The sequence below is a fragment of the Monopterus albus genome, unplaced genomic scaffold (assembly GCF_001952655.1).
Source record: "Monopterus albus unplaced genomic scaffold, M_albus_1.0 scaffold4.1, whole genome shotgun sequence".
In the NCBI taxonomy this organism is placed as follows: Eukaryota; Metazoa; Chordata; class Actinopteri; order Synbranchiformes; family Synbranchidae; genus Monopterus; species Monopterus albus.
The window spans coordinates 550,045-567,410 of NW_018127884.1; the positions used below are offsets into that span (position 1 = coordinate 550,045).

Sequence of the window (17,366 nt, forward strand, 5' to 3'; positions counted from 1 at the left end):
AGTCAGACTGTGGCGTCCTGAATTCCAAAAAGAACTTTGAATCTGAATCATGCAATATACAGCTGCCATACATCTGCAAGAAGAGCTTCAATTCCTCTCACGTAACAACCACAGGTAGGTGAGCTGCTGCCCTCGCCATCTGCATCTATAGTTGTACTGAGTCATATTTAAATAAAACCAAGAGTCTACAGTCATGCTAGCAGCTATGTCAGGTTGTATTTAGACACTGGTGGACACAAAAGTTGGCACCAATCTGTTAGGCGCATTACTGCTGTTTGTAGTTTAGCTCTTTTTTTTTGGAGTTTTAGTTGTTCTTTGTCTCCTTTGTGCACATTTAGCAACTATTGCATGTTTGCATGTTCTGGAAGTGAGATTCCTCCACTGTTGTTTCTCCCTTTTCCACCCTATTAAAGGGGTTTTCCATATTCAGATTAATGGTTTAAGGATAGATGGTGTTAAATGTGCACATTATAAAGCCTGTTTAGTCAAATTTGTGGTTTTGGGATTTAGAATGTAGATCATGCTGATGTGAATTCCCTTCACAGCTTCCATTTGTCTTGCTCCCTCTCTTCAGACTCTTTTGAATATAATGAAACAGTGTGTGTGGACAGTTGGGTTCCATGGAAAGGCTGGTGTTACAAGTTAGAGAAGGACAAGCCTCTCAGCTTTCTAGATGCCCAGCAGTACTGTAACAAAACACAGGGAGGCTCTCTGGCAAGCTTTCACTCCATTGACAGCAAAGAGATGATCAGTACAAATTTCCATGCAGGTAAATTCTTTTTGTTATATTATTTTACTTGGTAAGTTAATTTGATAATTTTCTCGGAACAAGTGAAATATCTGCTAAAGCAAATTTATCAGTTGTTTTTATGTGGCCTGGCTTCTTTTAAGAATTTTGCTGTTCTTTTGAGATTTAAGGCAGAGATAAAGTAATCATCCAGAGTCTGAGTCATGAAACAAGTATTTTACATTTTACTGCCTTATTTCTTTTACTATCATTATAAAAAAAAAAGAGTTTGAAATGAGAATTTAATTAAATCATTGTCTCTCTCCAAACCCACGCCTTGACTGTTTCAGTTTGATTTTAAATGATTAAACAAAGTGATTTTTCTTATGTGTTACACTCATCAGATAACAAGTTACTGGATGTGTGGATAGGACTGAAAGGTAGCAGCACTAACCTCACTGTCTTTAAGTGGATTGATGAGGCACCAGTCACCTTCACCTACTGGGGCTCAAATCAACCAGTTCAGCCCACTGAGAATACCAGCTGTGTGTTCTACTCTGGAGAGGTGTGTGTGTGTGTGTGTGTGTTCATGTGGGGGTGACAGCATTTATTTTTGTGCAACCACACCTATTGCTTCTTTGTTATGTGGAGTATTTGTGTGTCCAGTCTTGTGTTCTTCTTAAGAAGTTTGTTTATTTGAGGCCTGCAAAATCAAACCTGCGTCTGTTCACCACAGTCTCATGGTTGGAGGGTTGGGGACTGCTCACAGAGGCTACCTTTTATGTGTCAGAAGAATGGGGAAGTCAGGGAATCGGTAACACTTGCAGGATGTCGCTTTGAAGATGTAAGTATTGTCTGTGTGACCCAGTGGTGCTTGCAAAGCCTGCCTGTGCTTCACATTAGCTTTTAAATATGATTAGCCATAATGTCATTTTGGTCCAGACTCAGCAGTTAGAGGCATTGCAAATAATACTGCTCAGTTATTTCTTTTTGGAAAGCTGTGATCATTTTATTTATGGTCTATGTTTAAAATCCTTTTCCTAACATACAAAGCCCTTTATGACAAAGCTCCATCACATCTTAAAGACCTCATATTACCTTAACATCTCAACAGTGCAGGTTTACTTGTGGTTCCTAGAGTCCACAGAAGTAGAATGGGAGGCTCAGCCTTTAGCTAACCACCTTTCCTGTGGAACCAGCTCCCAGTCTCACATGATAGAATGTCATTAATACCCCCACTAGCTCCATGTGAATAATCCAGATTATAAAATGCTGTATTCTCACATGGCCTCGCTCCAGCCCATTTGTGCCTTGAGTGGACTTTGTACTAAGGAGCTGGCAGAGTAAACTCTGATTAAGGTCCGGGTCATCTGATTTGGACATTTGCATTCTCACATACAGCTCCCCCCTGGGTAATGTCTACATAATTTAAGGGTTCTAGTGCATGTCTGAGAAGGTCCTAAGATATTGGGGGAAAAAATAATACTGATGTAACTGTTCCCATAGCAGAGGACCGCATATGTATCAAAACTAGCATTATACATGAGTGTGACAAATTGGGCCATGTTTACTTGTAATTTAAAAGTAACTTAAAAAGCTCACTGCTGTCAATTGTCTTCCCTTCCCCCACCCCAGGGTTGGAGGAGACACGGCAACTCTTGTTATCAAGTTAACACCAAACAAGTGTCCTTCACAGAACGCTGCAACATCACTATAAGAAACAGGTAGGAGTTTGTTCAGAATGCTTTCTGGTACCATTTCAGAAGGAGATATCTGTTTCCAACTTTAAACCATACTATAACTCATCTATCTTAAACATGTCCATCAGTTCTTTCTGTGTTTGGGCAGGAAAAGGTCAGTGATTTTTGACTGTTGTTTCCAGGTTTGAGCAGGCCTTTATCAGCCGTCTGCTTGGAGAGAAGTTCAGCATAAACCCTCAGTATTTTTGGATAGGGCTGCAGGACATTAAGAACACAGGAGAGTACCAGTGGGTGAGCCAGGATGGGTCCCCAGGTATGGTTACATACACCAACTGGGGTCAGTTTCAACCAGGTTAGTATAAAACATCTGTTATTATTGCTCCTAAGGTCTACCTTTGTAATAATTCTGCTATGTCTGCATTTAATACCGTTGTCGTGTGTGAGTATACATCGTCAAAATGCCCAGTGTATGTAGAGCCACACAACAGTGATGATATCAGGACTGGAACCCACTATCACAACAAACTGCTTCAGCAAACTAATTAACACACTGGCTAACACTAGATAACAGAATAAATGTGCTGTATTTTCAATTAATCTGTTGATTATTTTCTCAATTAATAAAGCCCAATTTCCAAAAGCCTATGGTGGCATCTTCAGATATCCTTAAGCTGAAACTAAAGAATTTTGTAATGACAAATAATGACTTTTTTGATTTTTGATTGTTTTTTTTTTTTGTCAATAATTAATTAATTGATTGATCACTGCAGCTTTAGTATGCAAATGTTTTTTGGCATCATGGTTTGTATACCAGGACAACAGGCCCATATTTTTATACTGAGTTAAGAAAAACTTCAAAAACTGTGGTTTTTCAGTTAGAAGTCAGACTCATTGTTTAAATACAATTCAGCTATTATAAATTTCACACTGTGGATTTAACTTATTTGTATTTGATCTGCATGTGTATATCAGATCATCCAGGAGGTTGTGCAGTAATTTCCACCACAAAACCCCTGGGCAAGTGGGAGGTGAAGAACTGTACATTTTTTAAGGCCGGCACAATTTGTAGAAGAGACCTGAGTCCACCTCCACCCCCAGAACCAGAGCCGAACCCCAACGCAACCTGCCCTGATGGATGGATGTCTCAAAAGGACAGCAAATACTGCTACAAGGTAGGTGTGTGTGTGTGTGTCTTTGAACACCTGTCATATAGACGTTTTTCCACCTTTAGAGTGATACTTGTTTGGAAAAGGTCATAATGGTTATAGCAGGAGTTAAAAGGGAAATGCATTGATCTTACATGTAAAGGTTACTGCTTGCATATAAAAAGAACTAAATAGGAATGGAGGTATCTTGTATAAAGTAAATATTAAATATCTATCACTGAAGCTGCCTCTGGGCCAGTCAAAATGATGATCTCTCATGTGTTTTTCCCATGGCTTTCTTATTGAATAGATTGTTGCTTGTTTCTGAAGTACATCCGAACTAGCTTTCTTTACAGTCTGCTCTGGCCTGGTAGTTTATTGGTACTGCTTTAGTAGCTCTTGTGACTTACTGTTTCACCTTGCCAGGTGTTTCATGAGGAGAGGCTGAGCAGGAAGCGCTCGTGGGAGGAAGCTGAGAGGTTCTGTCAGGCTCTGGGAGCCAACCTGCCTAGTTTCACCAGTACTGATGAGATGAAAACCCTGAATAACATCATGAGAGGATCCATCAGGTATATACACATGCACACTGTTTACATTTTTCTTTTGTCGTCATTTATTTTTATTACACTGTAACATAAACAAAATAAAATATCACTTTGATCTTTATACACAGAATGTTTCGCTTAGAGGTGGACTTCATTTTAAGTATTGAAATATGTTTTGGAGCACATTTCCACAAAAAAATGATTCAAAAATGTTACATATTTTAGCTTTAAGGTGATTGTTTTTGTTAGGTTTTTCTTTGAAATAATATTAATTAATTGTCATGAATGATGGTGGTTTGCTCTGCTGTTCTTGTTACAGTGACAATCGGTACTTCTGGGTTGGACTGAACAAACGAAACCCATTAGATCGCACCTGGCAGTGGAGCGATGGCCGACCTGTGAGTGTAGCATAGTACAGTATAGTATTACAACCCATCTTTAACACATTGTGAGAAGACAAACATCATACATCTTAAGATGTTATTTTTGGCAGTGGAGCATTCGGTGCATTTCAAGAAATGCTCTTTCATCAGTTCACATTTTGCTAATACTGAAGAAACTTTTTAAATTTACTGTTTCCTAGCGTACGACCCTGAAGTTGCACTTTTATTTCTCTCAAACGCAACATATCTGTTTTTGATAGATGTATTAAGCTGTGCTGCATTTATTTCTGAGTGTGAAATCGGTTTATTGCTTGTGTCTGCAACAGGTATCTATGGATGTTTTACACCATGGTTTCAATGAGGATGATGCATACAATCGGGACTGCACTGCATTCAAGGTGGGCTGAGTAGATTTATACTAGTAAACGGAGACTTTAAGAGAGAAATAAACATTTGATCGGCATTTATTCTCTATTTCCATTACCTGTTTTATTCAAATATTGTATATATTATTATTATTTAATCTATAGTTTCTTATCTTTTCCTTTGCTCTTCTTTATGCATATTTTTCAACATTTAAATTTTTCATTTCAGTGTTTGTAAGATCTGGTTATCCATACTGTACAGATTGCTGTGTGAATCAATGCCATTTGGTCATCTGTTTGTGGGAGTCATGAGAAGAGCCACTCATGAAATCTGCCCCTGTGATGATAACGTGTCCTATGTGCTGTCTAGAAACAAAATCACAGAAAAAAAATCAGCCAACCAGAGCAAAACACGCTCCTGCTTAGTTTTTCTCATTATGAGTATACTGTCATTTGTTAAACTGTCTGAATGATGTTATTAGCCTCTCAGATTTAGAGCCTTTCGGGGGTTGTAGCCAGCAATGGCGATCATTTCTTGTTGTTTGTTTATTTGAGAAAGGTGTGTCAGCTGATTCTTTCTGTTTTCGCCACATTTAACAAGAATGTTGCTTTGCCGGCCAGAACCTGACCTTCGCTCTCGTTTAGGGCGCGTCAGTTAGTGACTGTATTGTCAGACAGTCAGGTAAACTATCACTGAACTGGAGAGAGCAACAAGAACTGTAGTGCCACAGCTATGAAACTTGTTCCTTGTTTCTTTACAATAATATGTTTAAACACTTTGTCCTCATTAGACAATCAAGAGCACCTTCAAACACCTGCTCGTGTTTCTGTTCCACAACACGCCACCCACACCTTTCTACGCCACACCGTTTCACTGTGGCGCCAGGCTAGAGTGGGTCTGTCAAATACCCCGCGGTAAGACCACACGTGAAAGCACTAGCTGTAGACATAAAGTAAACATTGTTTTTTTTGTCTGTGAAGAGCTGACATTTGTAATGTCACTAGAATTTTGTGGCCTCACAACAGTTGAGGTATTTGTATAATTTTATATAACACGGCAATAAAGTAAATAAAAAGATTTCTCCACACGTGTTTTCAAAGCCTTGTGGGCTTATATATAAATCTACTAAAATGCAAGATGAGCTTGTTATAAAGTTTTGGTTACATTCTGCTTCCAAAGCTTTATTTGTTTTCTTATTTATTTATTGTTGATGCTTCAACAGGAAGGACACCGAAGACCCCAGACTGGTACAACCCTGGTAACAACCAAATCTTTCTAGAATCTGTCTTTAAAATTGTATTATCTTTCAGTTTGAGTTTACACTATAATTTGTGTCTCTCACTGGCCAGAATGCCTTTGATCCATCTTAGGTTTTTCTCAGTCTGATAATACAGGGTATCTGCAGGTCTTAAAAAGTATTGAATATAGTACTCTAAAAAGACCTTAGAGGGTATTAAAATGTGTTAAAATGTTTAATTTATGAAGGTCATGAATGTTTTTTTTTTTTATGTCTGCCATGGACAGAACTATTTGTTGACTGTTTGGAGAAGGTAACTAGCAAGCTCATCAACTCATAATGCATCGATTTTTTAACAACAGCTAAATTAACAAATAAAGGTTTTATGTTTTAATAAGTTCATCATAAGAGCATCAACGTTGGATGGTATTCACTAATGTATTTAGGTCTTACAGTTTTTCTCAGTCACTTTGGTATATTTCTGGAATCATCCTTGATATTTGCAGACAAGTAAGTGCATTCCTGGCAACATTTTGCACAAACAGCAATGCACAATGGATTGCCCACAAAAGCTCATCACTTGCTCAAAATCCTTAGTTTCTCTCTCAAACGTAAATACTTAAGTCAGTGAAAATGTCATTGCCATCAGAATGACAAGTCCTTGTGTCAGTGTATACAAACATGGCGGTCAGAATGTTTAGTCATGTTGTCAATGTAACAATGTAACGGGAAGCATTTTCATATGTAAACTATGGCTCAGGTTTTGATGACATACACAAGGCTGCACTTGTTCTGTATGGCATATATCAGTTTCAACAGTACAAAGTTTATCATTGTCATTGTGGTACAGAAAAGAAAGTGGTTTACTGTACTTCACAGCACAAAGGAAAACAAAATACAACATTAGAAATGTAAACGGAGGAAGCACCCCCTAAACAGAACAGATGTTCTCCCAACATTCAGTTTCCTTTGACCAGCCTCGGCCATTGTAAGGCCACGATTGACAACATGGTCCACAAGTGTGGCCTGATTTCATTGGGAACATGTTTATGTCCTTGGTCTCTTATCCACCTTCCTCTATTTTGTCTCCCTACTCTTCCACCACACAGCCCTTCTCTTCTTCTTCCTGACAGCTGATTTTGTTAATTCCCTTGTTCTTCCCTTGTTAGAAATTGTAACACTGTGTTGTGCTCTGCTTATATATGCTGGTCAATTGAAGGTTCATGAGCTATTGTACAGTAGAAGCTGGATGATCATTGGTTGATCTAACACTTCACACATCCCCCTTCATTAGTGAAAGTCATAATTCATCTGAGAGCCACTCATCAATTCAGACTAAAAAAGTCTAATAGAGCTGTATAGAAAAATACGTGACAGATGCTAAAGACAACTAGTTCATCCATTTTGCATGTAATAACAACTGCAACAAACTAATGGCTGGTTGTTTTGAGAGGTCAGACTGTTAAAGAGTGAACCATATACAGTAATACTAAGTGACTGGATGGAGGTTGAGCAAGTACTTTTGAGAATTTCATTACTGATCTGAGAAATGTACGGAAGCAACTGAGGAAAAACTGTAATGAGTCTTAAAACTAACTTGGTGAACCATGCAGAAACCCTGTGATAAAATAGTTTATGTGTAAGTCTGCATGTCAGCTGTTACCGTCTAAGATGTGTAACTGTTCCTGTTCTCTGATCTTGACTGTTATGTCTTTCAGGTGGGCACCATGAGACATCTGTCTTTGTAGATGGAGCAGAGTTCTGGTTTGTTAAGGAGCCTAAACTAGCTTTTGAGGAGGCAATGCTTTTTTGCAATGCAGAAGGTAGCAAACTGGCTACACCGCTCAGTTCCACTGCTGCCACAAAGATCCACCAGCAAATAAAAACTGTAAGTGATGTAAAGAGGATGTAAGTAGCCATGCAATCATGCCATTAAACGCACCACTTCTCTTCAGAAAATTGTTGCAGTCACAAATGCTTGGGTATTCTCATGTTTATTTCTTTGGGTTGCATTGGAACAACATAAAAAAGCTGAGAAAAACATTCCACACAGAACTCCAAAAATGCACTGGACAGAATTTTTGACACCCTCAACTTAATATTTGGTGGTACAACCCTGAAATCAATTGCTTCACTGAGTTTCTTACACCTATCTACTGGAATTTTGGACCACTCTTCTTTTGCCAGCTGCTCCAGGTCTCTTAAATTTGAAGGGTTCCTTCAACCTGCTCTTTTGAGATCTCTCCCCAGTGCTCTGGGGGATTTGGATCTGGACTCATTGCTTGTCACTTCAGAACTCTTCAGCTCATTGTCTGAAACCATTTCTGGGTCCTTTTGAAGTCTGCTTTGGGTCATGGTCCTGCTGTAGAAGCCTTGACACAAAGGTTGAGTCAACTTTTCTCCATTTTAACTGGTTGCAAGAGTGATTTCTAGATTGCCAGCAGCTGTTGATTGCTAAAGGTGAGTTTCATTCCAAATTAAAGGAGCATTGCGTGCTTAAAATACAACTATTTCTGATGATTTTGAAAAGGCGTCAATAATTCTGTCCAGTCCATTTTTGGAGTTCTGTGTGGAATAGATCAGATTAGGCTTTTTTTTTTCCCCCTCTGATTTTTTTGTTGTTCCAATACCATCAAAGCAAATAAACATGAGAATACAAAAGAATTTGTGATTGAAAAAATTTTCTGAGAGAAGTAGTTATCTGACAGAAATGCAGAGGTGCCATGACTGTACATGTTATTCTACTAAAAGTTGAGCAACAACGTGTTAATTAGACATACACTAGTAATATATGCAGCTTCTAATTGAGTAGAGATACCAATACTGTGGTTTATTTCATTCCTTGCACATCAGCTTGTGTGTTTTTGGTGTTGTAAGGCCTAAAGCAGACATGACTTTCCACCCTTTGGACCATTTACGCTGTATATTGAATATTGTTCTTATCCCAGTCCGGTATGTCTCAGCCTACGGCTTGGGTACAGTAGAAATTCGAAGCTTGTCATGCCTGGCTACAGCTGCTATGCTAAGATTGGACAGCTGCTGTATAGTGGTAGGGTTTAGCAAAATTCACTTTAGAAGTGCCTGTGAAATTAAGAAAGAAAGAGGTAAAACAAAGTCCAGCTGCCATAGACATCAATGTTCTCTTTTGAGGAAAAAAAAATCTGAACCTATAAGGGAAGAAGGAGAAATTTATATCTGGTATTTTTTGTTTCATGATGGCATTAATTCAGCAGAATATTGTTCCAGTATATGTCTATGTAGATGGAGACCGTATGTTGAAACAGCCAATAAAACCTTGCATAAACAGTAACATCAGAGTTGTCTCATAGGCAGAGCAGATGGTCACACTGAGTCAGACAGCAGCCTGCTACATAATATGAGCCACAGACACTGACTAACAACCCACATTAGCTTCCCTAAAGTCTCTGTCTCATTAAAAAAAAAAAAAAAACATGAACACATATCTAGTCCAGCACCATAGCCTGTGGAATGAGTGACCCAAAAAACATTCACCAGGGAGAAGGGCACTGCTAATGTAAGTTTGCTGGCTCCCCTGGTGATCCTGGTGTGGCTATTACTCCTCAAAATCATTGCTAACAACACACTCTGTGCCCATGACTTGTAGCAACAGCGTACGTTTAACATTGACACAGACACCTCCATCTGGCTGAGACCAAAATGTGCATTTCTGATATTTACCCAAAGGCCTTTTTTCTTCATTTTAACAATACAAAACTATTAGCTAGTTATTAAAAACCCTTTGACATTATTTTAGATTACCAGAAGGGATAACTAAATGCAATTTGGTCTTATTTTCCCTCTCACTTTGCAGTTTGCCCTGTTTATATAGTTGTCTCCCTATTGGCCTCTCTAGTTGATTTGTAGACCCTTAAGTGTGAGGTCGTTCTTTCCACAATGTTCTGGTCATGGGAAGTGACAGTGATTTGTGAGAATACAGCTGGAAGCAGTCAAACGGTAGAAAAGAAAATATATAATGCTGTAGAATACACACTGGAAAGTGGAACTAAATAAATTAACTATACAAACATTAGTGTCAAAGCCTAAAAGCATACTTCTCACTATCAAATTTTTTGAAAAATGTGAAATGCAGCTCATCTGAGTCTGCTGCATCAGTTTTCATTGTTCTGTCTTCTGACAACTGCTTGTCCAACTTCATGGACCAAGTCAGAGCTGGGAATAAAGTTGATGATATAATTATTTTATTATGTGTTACATAAGTTTGCATGTTTTGTACAGATATCAAATTCTTCTAAGCAAAACTGGTGGGTCAACTTGCAAGAGCCTGGGCGGATATTTCCTATGACGTAAGCCACTGCAGTCACACGTGCAGTATACTGTTCATGTTGTTCAAACACAGTCTAGAAGATATACTGTATGTGGTAAAATGGAATGTTGATGTTGACTGAGAAAATGTATGTTTTAGGAATACCGAGATGTACTTTTATGCTTTCCTGGGCAGATGCACCTCCATCACTCCTGAAGTCATCTTTCCAGGTGAGTAAACGGCATAGTGTTTCCACGCAGTTTAGGATTAAATTTATCAGACAGAAAGCAACTTTTACCTCAGTCAGCAGAAGAAAAACAGCCATGTGAATGAGAGGCTGCATTACGTTCCATGCATATATACAGTATACACACACACGTTTGTTTTTGTCCAGATGGGAACTTGACATTGAAACTTCCCCTAACCTTAACCATAACCACTACTTGCCTAACCCTTAAAGGATAAGGCCAGACATTTTCTATATTAACAGTTACAGAGACTCAAACCAACCACCTCCTAATCACTGTTAATGACTGTTAGTCCTGGATTATCTTATTCATCAGGGCCCTAGACCTTCATTGTTGTTCAGAAACAATTAAACCCATCAGGGAAACATATGTTGATGTTTCCTCATTACGAAACACCAGACCCCGAATGGCCATAATGTTTGATAGCATCCGAAGTAAGTAAGAATCGAGGGCCCATGTGCGAGATCTCTGGATCTTCTTTTTAGGGTCTTATGTTTCTTAATGAGGAAATATGTGACTAAGTGCAGTGGTGTGTTTCCCTGATGTGTGTTTAATTGTTTTGAAGAGCAATGAGGTCTATGGCACAGACAAATTGACAAAAATTAACTGTGAGTAGAGGGAAATCATTGTTTGATTTTAGTTTCTGTATAACCAAGGTTTTAAAGCTGAAATTTACATAACTGTGGTTAAAAATTCCACCCTCCTTTTTTTATTTTATTTTATTTTGGAGTAACTTCTAATATTTACGTGATATTAGTTTGAAACAATGTAACTAGAAAACAATTGCAAAAGGCAAGAGTAGCAACATTTTAAATGTCTTGGGAAATTGTCCAGAGCAGCATAAAACAGTAAGGTAACATTAGAATTTGTTTCAGAGACCAAAAGGCTCCGATACACATTACTTGATTTGATTCATAACTGGGATGCTTACAGTCTTTTTTAGTAACATGAAAATGTACCATTATATTTTTCACTTTTAGACAATAGAGGCAGCTGCCAACAGCGGTTGTCCTTTGTGTGCGAAAGACACAACATCACATCAGTGGAGAAAAGCCCTCTGGAGCCTCGACCTGGAGGACTGCCCTGTGGAAATGGCTCGCTGTCTTTCAGAAATAAGGTCTGCTCTTTCATCTACATTTTAGACACTGCATGACACTTAAAATTGCTTAACTTCACTTTCTGTGGTCTGTCTCTTGCAACCCTTGAATGATTGTGTCAGACAGAATTGCTGTTGAAGCCGAGAGAGAGTAGAGCTAAGGAAAGAAGATGATATATAAGATATATATATATATATATATAGAAGATATATAACTGTTATTAAAACAAAAATACATGTGGAGACATTAGATTTTAATGTAAAAATAAAAACATCCTTTTCTGTGTTAACCAGACATTATTAAAGAGTTAGGGCTTCTTTGTAAAGTCATTTTCTTACTGCTTGGGTGACTCTGTGATCATGTGCACTTAAAGAAGATGGACGCAAAGATTTTATTCAAAATATCTTTGTGTGGTATTAGCCCACTATACATCTCTCTGTATGTAATATTATTAAACCTTTATTCAACCATTAAGTCACTTGAGATCAGTTATCTTTATAAGAGCCTTCAAAATGGCAGCGTAGAGTATTTAACAACAGGACACACACAAAAAGCAATCAGACATCCAGTTATAGCAATATAGTGTCCAGTATATCACAATAACATATTGACTTTTTTTGTCAGTGCTACACACTGATGGGGAGCAGGAAGCCTGTGAAATTAAAGTCTGCCAATGAGGAATGCATGTCCATGGGGGGATCCCTGGTGTCTATATTAGATCAGGTGGAGCAAGGTAAGGATCACACTTGTTCTGGTTCTGTGATAAACATGGTCAATATGCCTGTCATAATGCGAAATACACCAAGTACCTTGTTTTCCTATGTTTGATAAAATTCATATTTGAACCGGTGACATAAGAAATAGTTATTCTTCTGAATCAAAATCCACGTTCCATTGAACACAAAAAATGGTTGCTTTCTATGTGTGTATGTTTCAGACTTCATCACCACCCTTTTGCCAAGAATGACAAATAAGGAAAAGATATGGATCGGTCTGAAGTTCAGACGCAATGACCCTGAATGGGCGGACAATGACCCTGAATGGGCGGACAAGTCTCCAGTTGACTACCTGAACTTTAATCCCCTGCTTCTGCACATGCACAAGGCTATAACTATCAATGTAAGTTCTACTTACCTTCAATTCTGTATTAAAGGGAACACCACCCATTTTCCATACCAGAGATAAAAATGCTGCAAGTTATGTCACTAGAGTCTGCATCGGTTGTAGCTGAGGATTGCAAGCTTGGAAATGAAAAAAGTTTGAAAGAAAGTTGACAGATCTGAAAGTTGAAAGAAAGAAGGGAGACTATCAGACCTTTGTGATCCACCCCTTATCTCTGCTTGAAGTAGACTAGAGGCTTCATTAGCTGCTGCTCCCATAACACAGAATAAATTGGCAGCAGTTGAGTTGTATCTAGTAATGTAGGCTCCACGTTTTAACAAGGAAGAAGAATGGAATAAAAAGGACAGTATTTTTGGTTCTGCTTTTTTACTATCTGACAGTGTTCCTCAGAGATGCACATTGATAAAATATGTTCTTTACTGTTGGCACTGGACCGTGGTAGCTCATGGTAAAGGAACGTTTCAAACTGAAAAGAGGCTTTTTTTTTCCCTTTTATTTTGACAAAACAGAACAAAAACAGTTATTACATTCATAAAAACACATCGCAAACAAAAACCAAACACCCCCCACCCCTCCAAAATACAAAATGCCACTAATTTATCTTCCTATCACCATTATAATCATATCTCACAGAATAACAAACTGGAAGAAACAACCTATTTTTAAATATCAAAAGTGGCTTAATTACATTGAAATGCACGGTGTAATTGTTGTTTGTATTTTTTTCTCTCCCTCTGTTTTTGATAGCCCTTGGATCCAGAGAGTTTTAATTTGTGTGTGTTTTTGATCAATAACCCTAACTCTGCCATGCTGGGTACCTGGGACTATTCTTCCTGCACACAATATCAAAATGTGGGCATTTGTCAACACTATGCAGGTAAACCACCATTTCCTGCACTTAATACAACTTTATTATCCAGATTTTACTGCAGAACTGACAGTCAGGTTACTTAGTCAGGCATGCTCCAGTTCCTCGTAGCATTTTGTGCGCCTCTGTGATACAGCTGTAGCTTGAAGCATTATGTTTTTGGGTTGTCCATCCTGCCCATTCTTGTTAACACGCTATCTCAGGAACGCCTCAAGAAACTTTCTTTCAATTTGGCACAAACGTCCACTGGGACTCAAGGATGAACCGATTAGATTTTGGTGGTCAAAGGTCACTGTCCTGTTTTATCAAGTATATTTTATTAAGTTGATGTCTGTTATGGTAAAGATTGGTACATAATAAGTGGCTTCAACCTCAACCTCTTTTAGGGAGAGATCTCATGGTTGAGGTGCCACATACAGTAGCAACTGCAATGTGCACAATTCAAATCTGGCAAGGGTCTTTGTTGCATGTTGTTTCCCATCTCTGTCTCTCTCACACATTTTCCTCTTTTTTTTCTACAGTCTTATGCAAAAGTTTAGGCACCCCTTGATAAATAACAGATTTTGGTGATTTTTTTATTTGAACAGATGTTAACACAGTTTCTCTTGGAAATGGAAAAAATGCACAATATTTTCAGCAAACAGTGATGCATAGTTACTTCTTATGCCATAAATTGAACAAAAATAAAAAATAAAAACATTATTATGGCATGGTGCAAAAGTTTGGGCACCCTAAGAGTTCCAGAGTCTCAAAGTCTCTCACAAGGTATCAGACCTTAATCAGCTCGTTAGATCTGATGCACAGCAACAGCTGTCATTGGTAAATGCCAATTTCAAAGCTGTACAAATACTTTGACTCTTCAAACCTTGTGCACACACTTGTGGACACCCAGCAACCATGGGTTCCTCTAAGCAGCTGTGTAAGACCCTGAAAATGAAAGTTATTGACGCCCACAATGCAGGAGAAGGCTACAAGAAGATAGCAAAGCGTTGTCAGCTTGCAGTTTCCACAGTAAGAAATGTAATTAAGAGATGGCAGATCAGGGGAACTGTGGAGGTCAAGATGAGATCTGGAAGACCAAGAAAACTCTCGGACAGAACTGCTCGTATGCTGGTCAGAAAGACAAATCAAAACCCCCATTTGACTGCAAAAAACCTGCAGGAAGATTTAGCAGACTCAGGAGTGGTGGTGCACCGTTCCACTGTGCAGCGATGCTTGCACAGACAAGGCCTTCATGGAAGAGTCAGCAGAAGAAAACCTTATCTGCGTCCCCATCATAAAATCCAACGTCTGAAGTATGCAACAGGACATCTACAGAAGCCCGATGCGTTTTGGAAACAAGTGCTGTGGACTGATGAAGTTAAAATAGAACTCTTTGGACACAATCAGCAAAGGCATGTTTGGAGAAAAAAAGGAGCAGCATTTCATGAAAAGAACACCTTGCCAACTATTAAGCATGGGGGTGGATCTATCATGCTCTGGGGTTGTGTTGCAGCCAGTGGCACAGGAAACATTGCACGGGTGGAGGGAAGAATGGATTCCACTAAATACCAGCAAATTCTGGAAGCAAACATCACACCATCTGTAAAAAAGCTGAAGCTGAAAAGAGGATGGCTTCTACAACAGGACAATGATCCTAAACATACCTCGAAATCCACTATGGAATACCTCAAGAGACGCAGGCTGAAGGTTTTGGAATGGCCATCACAGTCCCCTGATTTAAACATCATTGAAAATTTGTGGGTAGATCTTAAAAGAGCTGTGCATGCAAGACGACCAAAGAATATTACAGAACTAGAAGCCTTTTGCAAGGAAGAATGGGAGAAGATCCCAAGTACAAGAATTGAAAGACTTTTAGCTGGCTATGAAAAGCGTTTGCAAGCTGTGATATCTGCCAGAGGAGGTGTTACTAAGTACTGATTGTGTAGGGTGCCCAAACTTTTGCACCATGCCATAATAATGTTTTTATTTTTTATTTTTGTTCAATTTATGGCATAAGAAGTAACTATGCATCACTGTTTGCAGAAAATATTGTGCATTTTTTCCATTTCCAAGAGAAACTGTGTTAACATCTGTTCAAATAAAAAATCACCAAAATCTGTTATGTATCAAGGGGTGGCAATAAAGCTGTATCTACTGTGACCTTTCTAGTAAAAGGCATCAAGGGCCGAGATAAATACTTAAAAAAAAAAAAAAAAAATTCCACCTCTTTTTGCAACTGAGGCATTGCAGCAACAGCACAGCTTTCATGAGATGATGTTCTTTAAACACAAAGCTTACTCATTTCAGAAAAAGTAGAGGAGCCCCACATCCCAACAGAGCCATTCCACGTCAATAACCACACCTTCCTGCTGCTTGTCCAAAATGTCACCTGGTTCGAGGCCATAGAGCACTGCAGAAATAATAGCATGGACCTGGCAAGTGTGGCTGACACCTTAGTCCAGGCCACCCTCACTGTGCATGTGAGCCGTGCACGCACGCCCATGTGGATCGGCCTCTTTAGCGAAGATGTAAGTAGACCAAGGAAGTGCTGCCTTTTATTTTAATCCTCTATTTCTACAGTATTATTTTGAATGTGTTTCTCTTGGCTTTCATGGGGTGTTCAGGATGGGATCCACTACCGCTGGACCGACCACAGTCACACTGTGTTCAGCCGTTGGTCTTCTGAAGTCACCAGTGGCCCTTGCGTCTTCCTGGACACTGATGGCTTCTGGAAAGCCACCTTGTGTGAGGACAAGCTAGGAGGCGTTATCTGCCACAAACCACATGGTGAGTGCAGATCCTGCTAGTGGTGGAACTGATGGTGTATGAAAATCTTTTTCTAGATAGGGAAAATTGTGGAACTTCACTCTGCGAATTCTCTCAGGAATTTTTTAACAGCTGCCACTTCTAGCACATTTTCTATGTTAACAGGATGTAGAGTCTGTTATCTGCTATCTGGTTATCTGTTTCATCTCTTCTAAAATGTCCTCCTGCCGTGTTGGCATGCATCAGGATGCTTGCCAATATTAACATTTTGAAAATATCTAAATAAATAGGTGAACTTGTTTATTACAGAAGAGATCATCACCACACCAGAGGATGTTGCAGTGAAGTGCCCCCATAAGATTAACGGTCCAAACTGGATCCCCTTCAAGAATAACTGTTACTCCTTCCAGCTGGTCTCCACCAGATGGGAGCAGTTTGACCGGGGACAGATTCACGACACCTGCAAAAAATTTCGTGAGAATTTTACACAATTGGGCACACGTTGTTATGTGGAGGCTCGCTTATGATCCTTTTTATAACAGACTGATGTTGCAAACATTACTAATAACGGTTTTATTGTGCAGATGCAGAGGCAGACATCCTAACTATCCGAAATACAGAGGAGAATGAGTTTATCAAGCAGCAGCTCCTACAGTTTCAAAACCTGGTCCACTTTGTATGGCTGGGGATGTTCATGGATAACAACGGTTGGTGTTTTTTATTTTGACTACAAATCTTTAGTTAGTAAATATAGATTTTCTTTGGTCACTACATGTAGGTACTTCTATAAGCATCACGGTCAGTGTTTTCGATTCCTTTTTCAATTGAAATAGGGGTGTGACACATTTTTTCACTAGTACAGGTCCTGACAGTGAAATGCTGCTGAAGCCTTCTG

General features: G+C 39.0%; 1 protein-coding gene across 1 annotated transcript in view; it reads left to right on the forward strand.

The window, feature by feature from the left end:
- The window catches only part of ly75 (lymphocyte antigen 75), a 32,917-nt gene that overhangs the window by 10,708 nt on the left and 4,843 nt on the right, over window positions 1–17,366 (forward strand). The window contains 23 exon segments of the mRNA XM_020605463.1: window positions 3–114; window positions 575–769; window positions 1,132–1,292; window positions 1,464–1,571; window positions 2,363–2,451; window positions 2,610–2,779; window positions 3,400–3,599; window positions 3,999–4,141; window positions 4,437–4,515; window positions 4,827–4,898; window positions 5,657–5,780; window positions 6,089–6,124; window positions 7,822–7,991; window positions 10,361–10,428; window positions 10,548–10,618; window positions 11,617–11,753; window positions 12,358–12,466; window positions 12,671–12,852; window positions 13,603–13,732; window positions 16,013–16,233; window positions 16,330–16,492; window positions 16,781–16,945; window positions 17,056–17,178. Coding sequence (XP_020461119.1) covers window positions 3–114; window positions 575–769; window positions 1,132–1,292; window positions 1,464–1,571; window positions 2,363–2,451; window positions 2,610–2,779; window positions 3,400–3,599; window positions 3,999–4,141; window positions 4,437–4,515; window positions 4,827–4,898; window positions 5,657–5,780; window positions 6,089–6,124; window positions 7,822–7,991; window positions 10,361–10,428; window positions 10,548–10,618; window positions 11,617–11,753; window positions 12,358–12,466; window positions 12,671–12,852; window positions 13,603–13,732; window positions 16,013–16,233; window positions 16,330–16,492; window positions 16,781–16,945; window positions 17,056–17,178 — 3,028 coding nt within the window.